Raw genomic sequence first — 18,296 nt, forward strand, 5'->3', positions numbered from 1 at the left:
GGCTCGTTAGGTCTTCGTTGCTGCACACGGGCTTTCTCTAGTTGCAGTGAGCAGGGGCTACTCTTCATTGCGGTGCGCGGGCTTCTCACTGCGGTGGCTTCTCTTGTTGCGGAGCACGGGCTCTAGGCGCGCGGGCTTCAGTAGTTGTGGCACGCGGGCTCAGTAGTTGTGGCTCGCGGGCTCTAGAGCGCAGGCTCAGTAGTTGTGGCACACGGGCTTAGTTGCTCCGCGGCATGTGGGATCTTCCCAGACCAGGGCTCGAACCTGTGTCCCCTGCCTTGGCAGGCGGGTTCTTCACCACTGTGCCACCAGGGCAGTCCCAAAACTGTCCATTTCTGAAATGGGAAAACTTTCCCAAACGGCTCCCTCTTGAAGATTCTATATCTTACTTCAAAAGAAATGCCAGCATGACTCAAAGCCCTTGACATGTCAGTTGAGTAAAAGATGCTATCACAGTGAGGAGCTGTGTTTCTAATTCTACCAGCTTTACCTGGCGTTACTGCCGTCACTCATCAACAACGGAGTGTGAGAAAGTCTGCTATGTTCTTATTGGTGAAGAACTGTTTTGACTGTCATCAAGTATGTGAACACTGAGTGTTTCTGGCCCTTGACACTATCCAATACTTTATATGGTGTTTACAGGTGAAATTAGAATGATGTTGCTGGCACTCTGTGAGCTCAATGATTCCTCAGAACTCGCAAGAAGTGAGCAAATGAGATAGAAACATGGCACTACTGATAGTACTGATTACCTGTTTTGTGATTATTTTTGCTACTTCCCAGCCTTGCCAGACCCCTGATGACTTTGTGGCTGCCACTTCTCCAGGGCATATCATGATTGGAGGTTTGTTTGCCATTCATGAAAAAATGCTGTCCTCAGAAGACTACCCCAGATGGCCAGAAATCCAGAAGTGTGTCGGGTGAGTAAAGCTTCAGAGAACACATTTAGATTTCAAGATTATACAGTGAGACTAGGGCATGTAAATGTTTACTTGTATTAACATCTAAATTATTTTAACAAAATTTAAACTCATATATTTTTACGTTGCATAAAGTTAAGTCTTGCTATTCTTCCTTACAAGAAAGCTATATTAGCACTATATGTATAATCAACCTCCAAGTACAGAGGCAATGAATGCTTCCCATTAATATATTTATTCGATTTTGCCTAAAAAGAGTAACCCCTGACGTCACACGAGAAAACCAATAAGACGCAGTAGCCTGTCCACTACAAGCATACATAGCACAGTTATATTTCTATAACCCACAAATGTGGGTTGTTTCAAACATGGATCTTTATTTAATTCTTTGTTTAAAATAGACTGCACTTAAAATTTTTCTCCATACTAACATTTTTGTCAACACTGTATTTATTTCATTCTTGAAATCACCTAATTCTTTCATAATGAATTAAGAACCCTACTTCAACTCAGAGTGTTCCTTCTTCCTTCATGAACACTTTATATTGTGAAAGCTTGACTACAGAAAAGACATTTGTCATGGTGTATTATAGAAGAATAAAGCTGGATGGAGGATACTACAGATGGTTTTCTTTAAGGAGAACAGGCTATTTGAATTCTAATTTCAGTTTGGGGACAAAGTAATTTTGTAGATTTAGGCAAATCATTTAAACTCTCTGAGTTCCAGCTTCTGACTTTTCTCTTCTGTAAAATAAGGGCCTGGATAACTTTTAAAGACAGGCAGCATCAGCTTCTGTTTTATAGCAATGTGATCCCAGTGCTTCCTTCTAACTCTCAAATCCTGATTTCTATCTTGATACTTCTGTATGTAAATTTAATCTCCTCTTTTCTCCTCCTTTTTTTTCTTTTTTTAATCAAAAAGTGTTTAGCATGCCCTCTATGAATGCTTTCAGGTAAAATGTGATCCCACATCACTCTAAGATTCCTTCCTGGCATTAAGTTGGGTATTCTGAGCTACTGTCATCTTAATCATTGATTATCAGGAATACCAGTGAACACCCCGAAATAGTTAATGAGGATTTTTCAGAGCACTAAATAGGCACTGCAGATTTAAGGCCCACAATCATAGGCCAACAAATAAGGATGGAAAATGATAAAAAAAAAAATCATTTGGTCTAATAAGCAAATTTATTCTGGACAAAAAAAGTCACTGAACATCATTTTGCTGTATTGTCACTCCTTGAGAGAAACAGTATTCATTCAACATGGAACAACTATTTATTAAATGCCTACATTACCTAGGTCGCATTCTAGGCATGGGAGATACTGAGGTAAACACCAAAGAGGTTCAGACTCTCATGGAGCTAACATGTGGGGGACTCTGAAAATATTACACATTTTATTTGCCAGACAATTCATTACTTCAACCTTTCTTCTTTGTTTCTTTCTTTAAATTAAACACTTAATGTTCATTGCCAAACTTCACATTTAGATAGTCTGTAATGACAAACAGCATTATCCAAATATTATTTAATTTATCATAACTAAATGAATTAAAAGAAACTTGAAAATATCGAAACCCTGAACAACAATATCCCCTTATATTCATTCAAAAAATATTTATTGAATTCTTACTCTGTATTAGGCACTGTTTGTAACCTTTTGTATACAGTGGTGGGTGAAATAAACTTAACAGTAAATCAGTAATTAAACAACTCAATGCTCTGGAATAATCACAAGTCCAGAAGCCAACTGGAAAAACCCACTAAAATGGGAAATATCTATGTCTCGGAACTGAAATAGTGCATGTTATCTCGGAGAAAGCTATCGTGCGTTTACCCAGAGCCTGTTTTATAAGTCATTCTTAAGAGTCTTATTCTTCTGGTTTCCAACAACAATAGATTAGCATCACAAAAGTAAAAAATGGGAGAGTCTATAAAAGCAGATTCTTGGACAGCAATAAAATGCTGACATCTAACTATGAAAACATCTTCATACTGTAGAATACTAAACTGAATATTCAAAATGATCCTGAAATTAACCAAGAAAAGGTTAAATCCTCTTCTGTAGACTCCATTTGAGAAACTATGGGTTCCTATATACTCTTTTTTTAAAAATTTTTTTAATTTTTTGGCCGCGCAGCATGTGCGATCTTAGTTCCCCAAACAGGGATCGAACCCGCGCCCCCTGCATTGGAAGCACGGAGTCTTAACCACTGGACTGCCAGGGAAGTCCCCTTATATACTCTTGAGAAAGGTTTCCATCAAAAACTATTTTTAAATAAATAAAGTTTAGATCCTTCAAGAGATAAGCGTCACTGATTCAGAAATTATTATACAGCAGAAATGAGAGTAAAATAGGATACCATCATGTCTGTAGAAGAGTTATGTTCTAATTTCAAAAAAACTTGTTTCTCAACAGCTTTGAAATATCAAATTTTCTTCAAATTCTTGCCACGATACACAGCATTGAGATGATCAATAATTCAACACACTATTATCTGGAGTCAAACTAGGGTATGAAATCTATGACACTTGCATAGATGTCACAGAGGCAATGGCAGCTGCTCTGAGGTTTCTAAGTTCAACTGCTCCAGAGAAATCGTGGAGTTTAAGTGTGACTATTCCAGATACATGCCAAGGGGTAAGGCTGTCATAGGTGCTGGCTACTCAGAAATAACCATGGCTGTCTCCCGGATGTTGAATTTACAGCTCATGCCACAGGTGGGTTTTGTTCTACCTCCATACACTGGGTTTGATCATATTCTTTATCATGAAAGGATCAGGGTAATCTGGGAAGCCAGTGGGGGAGATGCTTTTACTTTAACCTTTCTTTCTCTTCAGTAAAAAAAAAGGATGTGCCCCATTATGGATAGCATAGTGATCAAAGCACTAAGGGAGTAGTCATCCTCAATCTGTCAGGTCTAGTTTCTGACAGTTTTCAGTGTTATTTGGATAAGACAGAAACTTCTGAGCACCTCAACTGCCTTGTTTCTAAAATAACATCAGTCAGGTACCATGAAGAAAACTGCAGGGGAAGTGAGGGGTAAAGGGGCGTGGAAGTCAAAGAAGACTCTCAAGGAGGTGACGTTCAGTCTGAAACTTGAATGAAAAGGGACAGTCAAGAGAAGATGGGGAGAAGAGGAGAGTACCTAGGCTGAGAAAGCAGTAAGTACAAAGTTGAAATGTCCAAAGAATAACAAAAGGTCAATATGGTTAGGTCAGTTTGAGCAGAAAGGAGCAGAGTAAGAGATGCATTTGTAGAGATGGGTAAGGGTGGGGTCACATAGCATCTTGTAAGCTGTGGTATGGTTTGCACTTTGTTCTGAGTATGATGGAAAGACTTTGAGCAGAGACTGTGAACTACTGAGCTTCCTATAATGCAAACCACTAACCAGGAAGTAAGCAAAATGGTCTTTGAAAGACCAAAGCATATATTAGACAGCCCTGCACTAAGTTCTTGCACATTACTCAGAGTCAAGTAAGCTCTCTTGGCTTTGATTTTGAACCAATTAACCTTCATATCACATCACTCTGTAACTCACTAGGTCATTACTTTCTAAGATCAAGGAAGATTAGAAGCAAAAGGTTAGAAAAGGCTTATAGTCAGATTATCAAGAAATGACCATCTGATAGAAGTGAACAGATAGAAATATATACATGTATAATATAAGTACATAAGAATTCAAAATATGTAACTTTCTGGAGCTAGACTAAATAAGTGCATATACCCATACAAAACTCTTAGAGTTCCATTATATTATAGCCTAGAGAAGTTGATAATGAAAAGTTTAAGTCCAAAACAAAACAAAACAAAAAAACTATTCCCCCAAATATCTCAGAGATAAGGCTTTAATCCAAAATTTCTAGACTATGTATAATGTTAGTTAAGTGACAAGTAAGAAAAGTAGACTATTTTTAACAATGGTTGTTTAATGTGAAAATGTAATTTCCATGATAGATCACACAATAGGAGAGGGGACTCTCCGTGGTAACACGGATTTTGCAGAAGCCCAGGTGGCACAGTGAAGGTGAGCATAGTAATGTCAGGTACTGGGAAGGGAATTAAGGTTTAGTGAATGTCCACTGTGTGCCACTATCTATTTAAAATTTCTCCTTCAATCTTCACAAGAATCCTGTTGTTTCACAGGGAAAGAAATGTTAACTAACTTTGCCAAATGTATTGGAATCAGGATTCTAAGTTTGTTTGACTCCAAAGCCTATTGTCTTTCCCCCATACTATGTAGCTGCTGTAATTAGTAAAAAAAAAAAATCACTGAGGAAGTGGCACAGTGCAATTGCAGCTGTGGAAGGTAATAACTCTCCCTCGAATAAAATCACCAAAGCTGTAAATTAGGCAAAACTTTGCACACATTAGGGAGGTCTCCTAAAATGCTGCTGCTCTTTTGAGTAGATTAGGAGTCCGAAAACTATTGAATGTATAGCCTGTGGGTCAAATGTGGCTTTCAAGCTCTTGAGATGTCAAGCTAGGAATGATTTTTACACTTTTTAAAGGTTGTAACAAAAAATACAAAAATAATATATGACAGAGACCACACATGACCAACAAAGCTTAAAATATTTTACATCTGGTCCTTTACAGAAGCAAGTTTACTGACCCCTGGACAGATGATTATTTGTCTGGATGATTTATTTTACCTAGAATAAAAATCATCAAAGTTGTCATTTATACAAACTTTGAACAAACTAGGTGTCCGAAAATTCGTTTTGCTTATTTGACTGACTGCATTTTCCCATATTTATCTCTAAGTATTTAAATAATATCCACTATTGGCCCTAGCCTGAGATATAAGATAGATATAAATGGATATAGGAGTGTAGATGGAGATTTAAAATAGAGCCTAAACCCTTGAAGGGCTTATACTATACACGGTACCAAATGATTGAAAAGCAATGACTCTCAACAGTCACCAGGTACTAAATATCATGATTTAAGCTATTTATAAAGTAGTTCATTGAAGGGGGAAGGATGGAAAGGATCAAAGAATTTAGAAAATGTTATGGAAACTCACAGAAATCAAAGAGAAGAATATCTACTATGAATAGCCACCTGCAGCTCATCAACACCATAACTAAAAGATTCTGTCCATTTCCAGGTGAGTTATGAATCAAATGCAGAAACCTTAAGTGACAAAATTCGCTTTCCTTCATTTTTACAGACTGTGCCCAGTGACTTCTACCAAACTAAAGCAATGGCCCACCTGATTCAGAAATCTGGATGGAACTGGACTGGTATCCTGACCACAGATGATGACTATGGACGACTGGCTCTCAACACTTTTGCAATTCAGACCTCAACAAATAATGTGTGCATAGCCTTCAGAGAAGTTCTCCCAGCCTTCCTCTCAGATAAAACCATTGAAGTCAGGATCAGTCAGACACTTGAGAGAATCATAGCAGAAGCCAGGTTAATGTCATTGTGGTATTTCTGAGTCAGTTCCATGTTTTCAATCTCTTCAGTAAAGCCATTGAAAGGAATATAAATAAGATCTGGATTGCTAGCGATAACTGGTCAATGGCCACCAAGATCACCACCATTCCTAATGTTAAAAAGATTGGCAAAGTTGTGGGGTTTACCTTTACAAGAAGGAATATGTCCTCTTTCCATTCCTTTCTTCAAAATCTGCATATGTTTCCCAGTGATAATAACAAGCCCTTAAATGAATATGCCATGCTCAAGGCTCTGCCTGTGCATATACTAAGGACAGTGATCTGAGTCAATGCATTTCCAACTATTCTCAGGGGACTTTGGCCTACAAGGCTAACGAGGATATAGAAAGGAACTTCTCGCTGAGAAATGACTTCCTGTGGGATTACACTGAGCCGGGACTTGTTCACAGTATTCAGCTAGCAGTGTTTGCCCTTGGTTATGCCATTCGGGATCTGTGCCAAGCTCCAGACAGTCAGAACCCCAATGCCTTTCAACCATGGGAGGTACTAACTCACATATCCGAGAAAATTCCCCTACCATCATTTCTCTCCTTTCTTTAATCTGCAATATTTATATAAACTGCTCTTAACTGTATTCCTTTTATAAGTAGATACTTTCAGTGTTAGAATAACCTGTATTTCTATCACTAGATCTTTGTTCTTAAGGATAATAGAGTTTTTATTTTACCTTCACCTCCTACTCTGACCCACCAAAGTTGTGTTCTTTTAATTTCCAAGAAGATTCTGTTGATAGTGCTATTTTCCTTTAGTTTATGTATTTGTATCTGATCTTGCAGTTTTTCAAAGCTTCAAATGATTATCTCTTTTGATGCTCTTAACAAACACAAGACCAGGCATGTTTAATGATTCCTTTTATTATTGCTAAATATTATGCATAAAGAAACTAAAGCTGAAAGTACCAGAAATATGACTCTAGTCTGGGTCTTCTGACTCCATACCCTTTGGTTTTCATGGTGTCTCTGGTGGATATAGTCCTAACGCCTCCAGTTATGACTCTTACTTAGGGCAGTCTCCCTAGGACTCCAGTCTTCTTCAAATGAATGTTGTTAGGTCAGTCATAACAAGTCCTATGATCTCTCAGGTTTAAATGAACCACTAATTGTGTAAAAGAAGTCTTTCCCTTTCTTCTCTTTGATTAGTTTGTAGAAACTCTAATTAAAGCATAATATGGCCCTATTTAGTGAAAATTTTCCATTGTGTTTTTAAAATGTTCATAAACAAGGCATTTAAAAGCAAACTGCTGCTTTATATGATAAATTTTACTCATTAGAAACAAATTTCTCACTAACGTATATTCAAAGCCAAACCTGTCTGTCTTAAGGCAGAATCATGTTCCAAAATAGATATTTATTTTACATTTGTTAGGGAAAAAAGGTAAAAGGGAATAAGATCCAATTCTTCTGATCACATAAGTGAATGTCCATGGCAGGCTGTTTCTACTTTTGTCATTCTTACTTTTAATACCCACAAACACAAGCTCCAAGGTCTGAAGTGATCAGCTTACATTTGGGTGAAGCATGTGATGGTCATAGGGTGTTTTAAGTAGCTCATTTTAAAACTAGTTTTCACCTTGTAAATGCAAGGCAGAAAAAAACCTAATGAAGAGGTAAGACTAGAGATTAGAATTTTGATTTTTAATTAAAACTTTCTTTAAAATATGTGTGTATACACACACACACACATATTTATATGTCTAGTGATTTTAAGATGCCTGTTTGAAAGCATACTCTTGGTAATGTAAAACTTTAATGAGGGATTGGTTAAAAAAAAACAACAACAAAACTCTAAGCTAAGTAGACCAACATAATGAAACCACTACATGAAATTTTAAGAATGAGAGGTTGAGAAAGAGTAATGGAGAGAAAATAGACAATCAGAGGCAGATGGGATAAAGGGGAGGAGCTATAAAGAGGCTCATAAAAGAAGAGAAGTACAAATAGCAATAGCTATTTATCCTCTGGGAAAGTATTTTAAGTCAGGAATAAGTCTCAAACATTCTGAGGAAAAATCTTGAGAAAGTATAATTGAAGCAGATCTTCTAAAATGTTTTATTTAAACACTAGGAGCCTGGGGTCATTCTTTATTCCCCCCCACCCCGGGAGCATGGTAATCCAGAACAAACAGAAACAGACTGGAAAGGAGGAATAGGGGAGTACCTTGCTCCTTTGATCACGAGTGAGCCATGTCTATGCCAGAATTAATTGGACAAATAATGCAAACAATTGTCTTTTTAGGAAGAATTCTCCATAGACATTAAATTTAAAAGATCAGCAACATTTAGGGTCACTAATCAAAGATATATTCCTAAAAATTATTTTGTCCCCTGGCAAAATTCACTAATATTTAAACAATACTTTCTGAATGATTTTAGATTCAAATAACTTTAAAGGAGTTAGTTTTTTCCAATATTTGAGGATAATCCTTACTTTGGCTCCACATTTGATGATGTCTGTGAGCAGTATTCAGGGATAGCACAGTCATACTTGTTTTACCTCAACAGATTTTTTTTATGTTCCTCAGATGTGTGTGAGAATACCACCTCCTTGTTGTGAATAATGATTTTGGTTTTCTTTTTTGTTTTCCTCTACTGTGGATGATATACAAGGTAGTGAGTGATGTATTTGGGATGAGAGAATGTATAATAGTCAAACTACTATTTACACAATTATTTGGCAAATATTTGTTGGATGTCTCGATGTTACCAGCCATTGTGTTGAGTGCTGAAAATATTATGGAGAACAAGACAATTCTCTCCCTAAAGGAGTCATGTGTCTAGAGGAGTAAACAATCAAACAATTAAGGAGCTGATCACAGTGCAGAATAATGCATTACAATGTTTCATATAAATACAAGATGGTAGAGAAGCATATAATTGAGGCAACTAATCCAATATTAGCAATTCAGAGAACATTCTCCAAAGATCATGACATCTCTGGTGAATATGACAGATGGGTAGGAGTTAAGCAGGACAGAAATACTCCAGCAAAGTCACAGAGAGAGAAAGCATGGCATCTTCGGGGATCAGAAAGTAGTGCCATAGAACTGGAGTCTTTTGTGGAAATTACAGGCAAATGAGAGTGGAGGGTTAGTGAAGCATCCATCATTAGGGCCTTATCAATCAGAGCATCTCAAACTTGATTACCTGGTAATATGATTATCATGCTGATGCTAATTCAGTAGTTCCAGTGTGGGGGACCTGAAAGTCTGCACTTCTAACAATCTCTCGGGTGATGCTGATATTGCTGGTACAAAGACCATCCTTTCAATAGAAAGTCTGCAAGCTATGTTTAAAGGTTTGGACTTGAGAGAGCAAAGGGGAGCCAGTTAAAGCTATTTTTAGACAGAAGAGTGATGTGACCTGCTTTCCATTGTAGAAATAGTATTCCTACTGCAATGTACATTGACTAGAGGAAGACAAGACTAGATAGAGAAAGACCAGTTTGGTAATCCAGGCATACAATAAGGTTGCCTTATACTTCAGGTATAAGTACTACAGGTACTAAGGGTGTGACAATGAGGATGGAGAGGCATATGCTTAAGAGGAAAGACGAAGAGTATTTGGAGATAGATTGGATGTAAAGAATGACAGAGAAAAGCAAAGATATCTCAAATGATTCTAAATTTGGGCAACCGGTGCCATTTATTGAGATGGAAACACAGAGAAAGTGAAGGTCTGGAAGCGAGAAGAAATATTAAGCATTCCATTTTGGACATGTTGAATTTGAAGAACTTATGAGACATTCAAGTATAGTGGTCCAGAAGTCAGAGAGACATTAGGACAAAAAGGGAATGATTGTGGAGCAATGAGGAAAATAATAACTAATAATTTTTAAGTCCTACTATACTAAGCATTGACACACATCATCTCTAATCTTTAAATATTATGGTAGATCCACAGATTCTTGTTCATTACACTTCATCCTAAAGAACTGGCAAGAAGAAGTGTTACTGGTGACTGAGACTTGCAGCAGCTTAGAGATGGAGGGGACCTCAGCCATAAGGGTCTGGCCCGTGGGCACCCATACAGTTAGCAGTGAAACTGTCCCAGCCTTAGTCATGTGCTTTTTTGCTACACCATGGAAAAGTTTACAAAAGAAAAAGACATAGGTTGGGTACCAGACAGAGATGCAAGGCTGCTTCCTCGCTAGTCTCTAATTCGTTCACATAGATACCTCTTTTCACAAGCACAGCTCACTTACGGAGACGTAGTAGACAGCAGAGAGGCTGGGGACATGGAAAACAACATCAACCACGGCAGTTTAATTGGAGTGGTCTCCTGACCACTTGAGTTCTCAGAAACAGGTTATTACCATACAGAGGTGAATTATATAATCATGGAGATGCAAATCCTACTCTCTAAATATTTTAGAGTCAACTTATCATGAGTTTCAGAGCCTTGATGAAAAATAAACAAATAATGGATGGAAAAAGCCTTAAATAGCTTAATAACTATAAGCATTAATGTTCAAAATTACCTTAATCCAGAGCAAATGTTCGATAGAATATTTAACAAGTGATGAATGTACTGTTTTGTTTGCCTCCACCCTCTTTCCTGTAAGAACAAACATGGAATTGTGCTAGTTTATTTACATCATACAATGTTATCATTATTTACAGAACGTATATGTGTCAGAAATTTACCCTGTAAAACCTGATTAAATGCAGGAAAAAACTGGTGGAAATTACAGTTCAAACAAAAGAATGGAAGAGGATATGCTCCCTAAAGAACTAAGTTCCTGGGGCTTACGTGTGTATATTGCTTAAGGAAGGAACAGAAGAAAAATCAATACACAGGTAGAGATGGGAACATTGAAGGTAGGGCTTTACTTGTTCTATTTTTGTTCCCTCCATATTTTTTGTTCCAGGCAATTTCTGGAATAAGATTTTGTTGGTTAATTCTACCACCTTAGATCTGACATCCTGCTTCTTTAAAGCAATACTAATTAATTTGAATTAATTAAAAGAATGAAGAAACCTGTGAGGACATATAATAAAATCAATATACATGCTTAGAGATTTTGTTAAAGTGATATTTGGTTATTGACATGACTACTGTAGCTAATATATTTACTTAAAATACAACTTGATTTTCTTATATTCTATTTGCGAAAGGGGAAAAAAAAACTGCAGGAAAGAAACATTCATAAAAGATTAACTAAGGGACTTCCCTGGTGGTCCAGTAGTTAAGACTCCACGCTCCCAATGCAGGCGGCCCGGGTTCGATACCTGGTCAGGGAACTAGATCCCACACACCGCAACTAAGAGTCCACATGCCGCAATGAAGATCCCGTACGCGGCAGCAAAGATCCCACATGCCACAATTAAGACCTGGCACAGCCAGACAAATAAATAAATAAATATTTTTTAAAAAAAGATTAACTAGGAAGAAATAGAATAAGAATAACTCTATTCAAATAGAATAATTTCAGCCTTGTTCCATAGATTTTGCACCCAACAAAAGCCACATAAGCATCACAGATATAGATGCACAGGCCCGTGGAGCCAGAAGTCAAATGTTTTCCTCCCTCCCAGTCCAGTATTCTTCTCCTGCAGCACAAGCTCAATATGGCTGCCTCATTTGTCAGTAAAACATTTTCTGTTCTAGCTATATTGCATACAAGTTCTCACTGAACAAACTGGGTAACAAGAAAAGTACTTTTTCATTATATTTCTTCTCAAGTTAAAAAGAATCATTTTCTGAACTAAATTGGAAATAGAATTTAGAGATCACTTTACTATACTCTCAATTACTGAAACAGACGTGAAAACCATTGGAGATGAGAAGATCCACACCTCCCACCAAACGAGTATGGACTTAGAAGGCAGACACTAGCAGTTACCTTAGGCTCACCAATTGAACTTCTCGGGTAGGGACGCCCCTCAGCACAAACCCCAAGAGCAGGGTGCTGTCATTACTGGACTGTTGCCCAGGTCTGTAGTTCTGTCCCCTCAGCCTTCATTTTGGGGCTGGTAAGCATGATAGCTATTGGCTTGGATTACCTACTCAGACTTGGCCAAAGGCCCAGGCTGATTGTGACTCTAGAAGGAAAGGACGAATTTCCTGCCTTCCATAACTCCAAATGGCACAGGGATGATTGCTTTGAGTCAGAAGGAAAAAAACAATGAGGAGAATTTAAATGAATATATTGTTAGGTGCAATGGAAAGACCTCATAATGAAAGTCAAGATGTGTATCCTCAGATAAGGTCCTTCACCCCTTGGCTGGGGTCCTCCTCTGAGAAAAGAGGAAGATGATCCCTGCTCAGCTTGCTTCACTGAGTTGTTATGGAGTAAAAGGGCATCACAGATTTGAGTATTAGCATGTAATGTATGAATGTCAAGTGACTTTATTAGTTGATAGACGCAAAGTATTTTTATTTACTTGCACAACATCCCTATTAGCTAATAACAGGTACTTAAAGGTATTAAGCTAATCTCTATTAACCCTTAATCTGTGCCAGATACTGGGCTAACGTGCTTACATCCATAATTACATTTAATTCTTACAATAATCATATTAAGTAGGTTTCATTTACCTCAACTGTGGCCTAGAAAGAAATTGTAACTGCCAAGATCACACCACTAATGAAATATGGAACCAGAATTAGAGCCCAGGCATCTGCCCCAGAGGACCCATTAATTCTGCAACGTGGAGAAAGTAAAGATGCTCAGATTTCAATTTTGTAGGCTAGAGAAGCTACCTCCATAAACATTAACTTGCTTTCTCAAATTCACAGAGCAAGACTTTGGCAGAAATTCTCAACACTTCTCAAATTGTTGCCTAGTAGTTAAGAACCTTCTCAACTAATTACCACACTCACTGATCCAGAATGTCCTTTTTCTAATTTTTAAGTGATATTCCTTGTAAGGCAGTGTTATGATTGGGATAATGGATACACTTACAATATTTCTATCAGTCTTTGTTTCTGTTTTTATTGTTCATAGTTACTTGATGTACTGAAAAATGTGACGTTCACAGATGGAGGGAGTTCATTTCATTTTGATGTCCATGGAGATATGAATACTGGATATGATGTTGTGCTCTGGAAGATCAACATTCACATGACTATTGCCGAGATGGCACAATACGACCTGAAGAATGATGTCTTCATTGTCACAGACCAAGAAACAAAAAATGAGTTCAGGAATCTTAAGGTAATTTTGCTGTTGGCTGCTTTGTAGCATTCAAATCAATTGGTACTTCAACTGCAAAAGTCCTTGACCCCGCGAGGACCTCTAGCGGTCCTACTGCCTATTCTCTGTCCCCAACTTCCCTCCTTAAATTCCATGGTCAACTTGTATATCACTCCCTTGTACACACCCTCAATTTCCTTGCCCATCTCTCTCTTCATCTTATTCATTGGACGGAAGTATAATCCTGGTTATATTAAACTCTCTGCCTAATCAATATAGCCCCCATGTAGCTGAACTTGGCAAAAGCAAACAAGCAAAAAAGAAAAAGAAATAAACCCCACCTACCTTGCTGACTGTTTTCATTTAAAATTCATGATCTCTAACCTCCAGCGGGTCCTAAATGCTATTGGGCAATCAGACTATTACCCTAGCCCATTAATCTGTCCACCTTCCTAGATGGCTTTTTATACTTTCTTTTCTCTTCTTTGACTCCAACACATCTTCCCCATCCTCACTTTCAGTGGACCCTGCTTCCTAGTTGACTAACAAAACTGAGAGAGTCAAAAGAGAACTCCAGTGTTCCGCTGCCACCACATCTGTGCCTGTATCCCTGCTTTCCATCTGGCACTGTGGATGGACTGTCTATGCTCCTAGCCAAGGTCAGCTCCTCCAGTTGACCTCTGAATCCCAACCCCTTTTACTTACTCAAGGATATTGCTCTGGCAATTCTCCACTCTCTTCTGCACCCTCAAGTATTTTCTGTGTTATTTAAATAGTGATACAAACATGCTGTTTTTCCTCCCATCTTAAGAAAAAACCAAAGAGCTCCATTGACACCCCAATTTTTCCTCCATATACTACCCATTCCTCTATTTCTCTTTATTGCAAAACTCCTCGGAAAAGTTGAATATATTCACTGGCCTCAATATCTCTCCTCCCATAATTCTTTTGAACTCTTTTCAGTCCATCAGAATTCTTTCTCTCTAGTTAATAAATACAAACATCATCTTACTTCACCTACTGGCTAATTATTCTCCCTTCTTTATTTGCTTCCACAACAGTACATTCCCTTGGTTTTCTTCCTGTCTCTGGCCACTACTTCATAGTCTCCTTTGCTGTTTCCTTACCATTCTTACTGCCCATAAGTATTGGTGGGCCCAGAGCTCAGAACCACTCCTCTTTTTGGTCTGCACTTTTCCTTAGTGATCTCATCCAGGCATTTAAATAATGTCACTATATAGGAGGCAGATGACTCCCAGATTTTTATCTTCTGAATTTCAACTCAAATAAATATACAGTTGCCTGACTGACATCTCTACCTGGGTGTCTAGTAGTCATCTTCACAAATTATCTCCAAGACTGAGCTCCAAAAGCTACCCCACTGCAATAAATGGCAACTCCCTTCTCCTAGCTGCTCATGGAAAAATCTGGTGGGATCCTTGTCACTTCTCTTTCTGTCACATTTCATATCCATCCTAAGTTATACTTTCAAAATGAGTCCAGAATCTGACACTTTTGTCCTCTACTCTGTTGCTACCACCCCACTCCAAGCTAGGATCACCTCTCACCCAGATTCAGATAGTAGGTTTCTAACTGCTCCTTGCTTCCACTCTTACCCCCTTCAGTCTGTTCTTAAGACAGAAGCCAGAGTAATCCTGTAAAATATCATGCTCTGCTCAGAACCCTCCCTATACATCCTATTTCTCTCAGGGGAAAAGCCATTGTCTTTAAACACCATACATTATCTGCCACCAGCACCTCCCTGACCTCATCTCCCACTACCTTCCCCTCACTCTCAGCCCTTCTTACAACCCCACGGGCTTTCTCAATCTTCCATACATGTCTTCCCTTCTCCTAGCTCAAGGCCTTTTACCTGCTGTTTCCTTTGCCTGTAATAATCTTCTCTGATGTCCACATGGTACACTTTCTCACTTCCTTTCTGTCTTTCCTAAAATGTCACCATCTCAGGGAGGCCTTTCCTGGTCACCTTATTTAAAATTGCATTGTCAACCTAATACTTCTTCTATACCCTCCTGTCTTTAGTTTTTCTCCTTAGCACTTATCACTATCTAGCATTCTGTACATTTTGCTTATTTTTTTTTTTTTTTTTTTTTTTTTTTTTAAGAATTTTTTTTAAGGCATTGTTTACTTTGTTTATTTATTTATTTTTGGCTGTGTTGGGTCTTCGTTTCTCTGCGAGGGCTTTCTCTAGTTGTGGCAAGCGGGGGCCACTCTTCATCGCGGTGCGCGGGCCTCTCACCATCGCGGCCCCTCCCGTTGCGGGGCACAGGCTCCAGACGCGCAGGCTCAGTAATTGTGGCTCACGGGCCTAGTTGCTCCGTGGCATGTGGGATCTTCCCAGACCAGGGCTCGAACCCGTGTGCCCTGCATTGGCAAGCAGATTCTCAACCACTGCGCCACCAGGGAAGCCCCATTTTGCTTATTTTTATTTTGTTTATTGTCAATCTTGTCAACTAGAACAGAAGGCCTATGAGAGCATGGAATTTTGTATTTCATTCCTTACTGTGGCTCCAGTAATTGCAACAGTGCCTGGCATATAATAGGCCCTCAAAATGTATGTGTTCAATGAAAGAATGAACATAGAAATGCTTTAAGCCACTATCTTATTCTAATTTTCCCTGTCATAAATTTCAGTAAAGTAAGGTACTTTTTCCTTGAAACACAGAAACGTAGCCATCCTTCTGCGTTCTCAAACTTTCATCATTGTCTTCGTTATCATCACTATCACCCTCACAACTACATTGTGAACCCAGCACTCTGCTAAACACCGTAACTCACACTGGATTTTTTAAACCATGCTGTGACTCATTTTATTATTGAATACAGAGAGGATTCCCTATTATAATTTCTGCAAGAAGTGCTGTTTTTAACTGTTACCAAGACATCTCCAGACTTTGTAGGGGAGACACTCAACGTGGGGGAGATGATAGGATGACAGATAACTGAGTGGGGCTTTTAGGGACTAAACGGAAGGGACTGACAACCATGAAAAGAGGGACAAGGTTTCCTTTCTGATGGAAACACCCATACGTATTTCAAGGAGGTAGTAGAAACCAACAAGATCTGAGATCAGTTAGGTCAGACTTCAAGATTCACTTGTCAAGCTGCAGGCTAGTTGGGGTATCAGCATCTTGGTAAGTCATCAAAAACCACAGTCCAAAATATCAAATAATCTTAAATTTATTGATGTCCCCCAAACACCAATACTAGACTTTAGAATGCTTCGCTGTCTCTTACGTGGGGAGAGAAAAGGAACTGTCCTGCTGGGAAGAAAGATTTCACTTTTCTCCTCCTAATGATGTCCAGCTTTATCTTGTAGTTAAATCCTTTTGTGTCTTCGGAGCACCCTCCCGGAGTGTGGATACTTCAGATTAAAAGTTTACCCTGGGGAATCCACAAGGCAGATATCCTGCCTGCTGAAAACCCAGATAAGCAATAGCTGTGGTGAGAAAAAGAAAGCCAGCACTTGTGAACCCGGGGCTACTAATCTTGGCTACTTTTCTCTCTCGGTCAGATCATTTTCATGTCCCAAAGAAAAGACTAGTTAGCTAAGGACTTTGTGTTCCAGGCTAGGAATAGCTGTTAAGGGAATCTAGAGAAAGCCTCATTTACCCATTCTGCTTTGGCTTCCCAAGGGTAAAAGTGAGACAGTAATTTTTATCTCACGAGATGTGCTATGAGAAAGGGATTAGGAATGGAAAAAAAAAAAACACAGCTGAAATGGAAAGAGTTATTAGCTATATTGGAAACAGAGGGCTCCATAAAAGTAGAATGCTACGTGTGATTCACATTGTGACACGCAGCATTGTAACCTGAATTCTCAGGATGATTTAAATATTATGTATATATCTAGGGTTGTATTTTAACTAATACTTTAAGGGTTTTAAATTCAAATTTTTCCATTTTTTTTTTTTAAGATTAGACTGGGCATGCTCCTTAAATAGCATAATTATCAACCTTCTTCTAAAGAATATAAAGTCCAATAATTCTGAGTCAAGGGACTTTTTGAAAGAGTTAATTCCCTTATTTGCTTACAAAAGTTATTAATGTGACAAAAACTGTGTTCTTCCTAAACCGTTTCACTATCTGAAATATTTTCTATTTTTTAAACTTGTTGAAATTCCTCCAGATAACAAAACAATTCCATTACACTATGAAGAAAAAAAAGACCAAAATACTATTTTGTAAATAAATCTTTACATTAAGTCAAGGATAATTAAGATAAATCTTTTAAAAAACCTATTCGGGATTTCTTTTCACTTTGCAGCAAATTCAGCCTAAATGCTCCAAGGAATGCAGTCCTGGGCAAATGAAGAAAACAACAAAAAGTCAACATATCTGCTGCTATGAATGTGTGAACTGTCCTGATAATCACTATAGTAACCAGACAGGTAATTAATTATACTCATTGCAACATGTACAGTGACACATCTGAACCATTTCTCTTAGGCTGATTTTCTTTTAACATGAATTCTGTTTGGTTTATTTTTTCATCTGAAAGGTAAAAAGTGCCATATGCTTCTGCTAGATTAAATTCCAGTGAGATTTCATTTTCTCTTGGAATATGCTCTATTTTAGCAGCAGACGCACAACCAATACCTAATAGAGATGTAAAAGAGACTTCACTTCCAAGGGAAGATGTCATCCCCTCCACTGGACTTCCTCTCCAGCACCTCTTAAAATAATGCGAGTTCTCTGTCTCTTTTTGTCCATATATCCCCCACACAGACGTGCCTGACTTGTAATTGGGG

General features: G+C 38.3%; 1 protein-coding gene across 1 annotated transcript; it reads left to right on the plus strand.

Moving 5' to 3' along the window:
- Positions 1 to 704: 704 nt before the first annotated feature.
- On the plus strand, positions 705 to 18,290 carry GPRC6A (G protein-coupled receptor class C group 6 member A). The gene is given in 10 exon segments (XM_059941622.1): positions 705 to 920; positions 3,342 to 3,408; positions 3,411 to 3,495; positions 3,498 to 3,643; positions 6,037 to 6,340; positions 6,343 to 6,614; positions 6,617 to 6,874; positions 13,336 to 13,545; positions 17,813 to 17,936; positions 18,274 to 18,290. Coding segments are annotated over 10 exon segments (1,677 nt in total). The 5' UTR covers positions 705 to 726.
- Positions 18,291 to 18,296: the final 6 nt, after the last annotated feature.

The sequence above is a fragment of the Balaenoptera ricei genome, chromosome 12 (genome assembly GCF_028023285.1).
Source record: "Balaenoptera ricei isolate mBalRic1 chromosome 12, mBalRic1.hap2, whole genome shotgun sequence".
Taxonomy (NCBI): domain Eukaryota; kingdom Metazoa; phylum Chordata; class Mammalia; order Artiodactyla; family Balaenopteridae; genus Balaenoptera; species Balaenoptera ricei.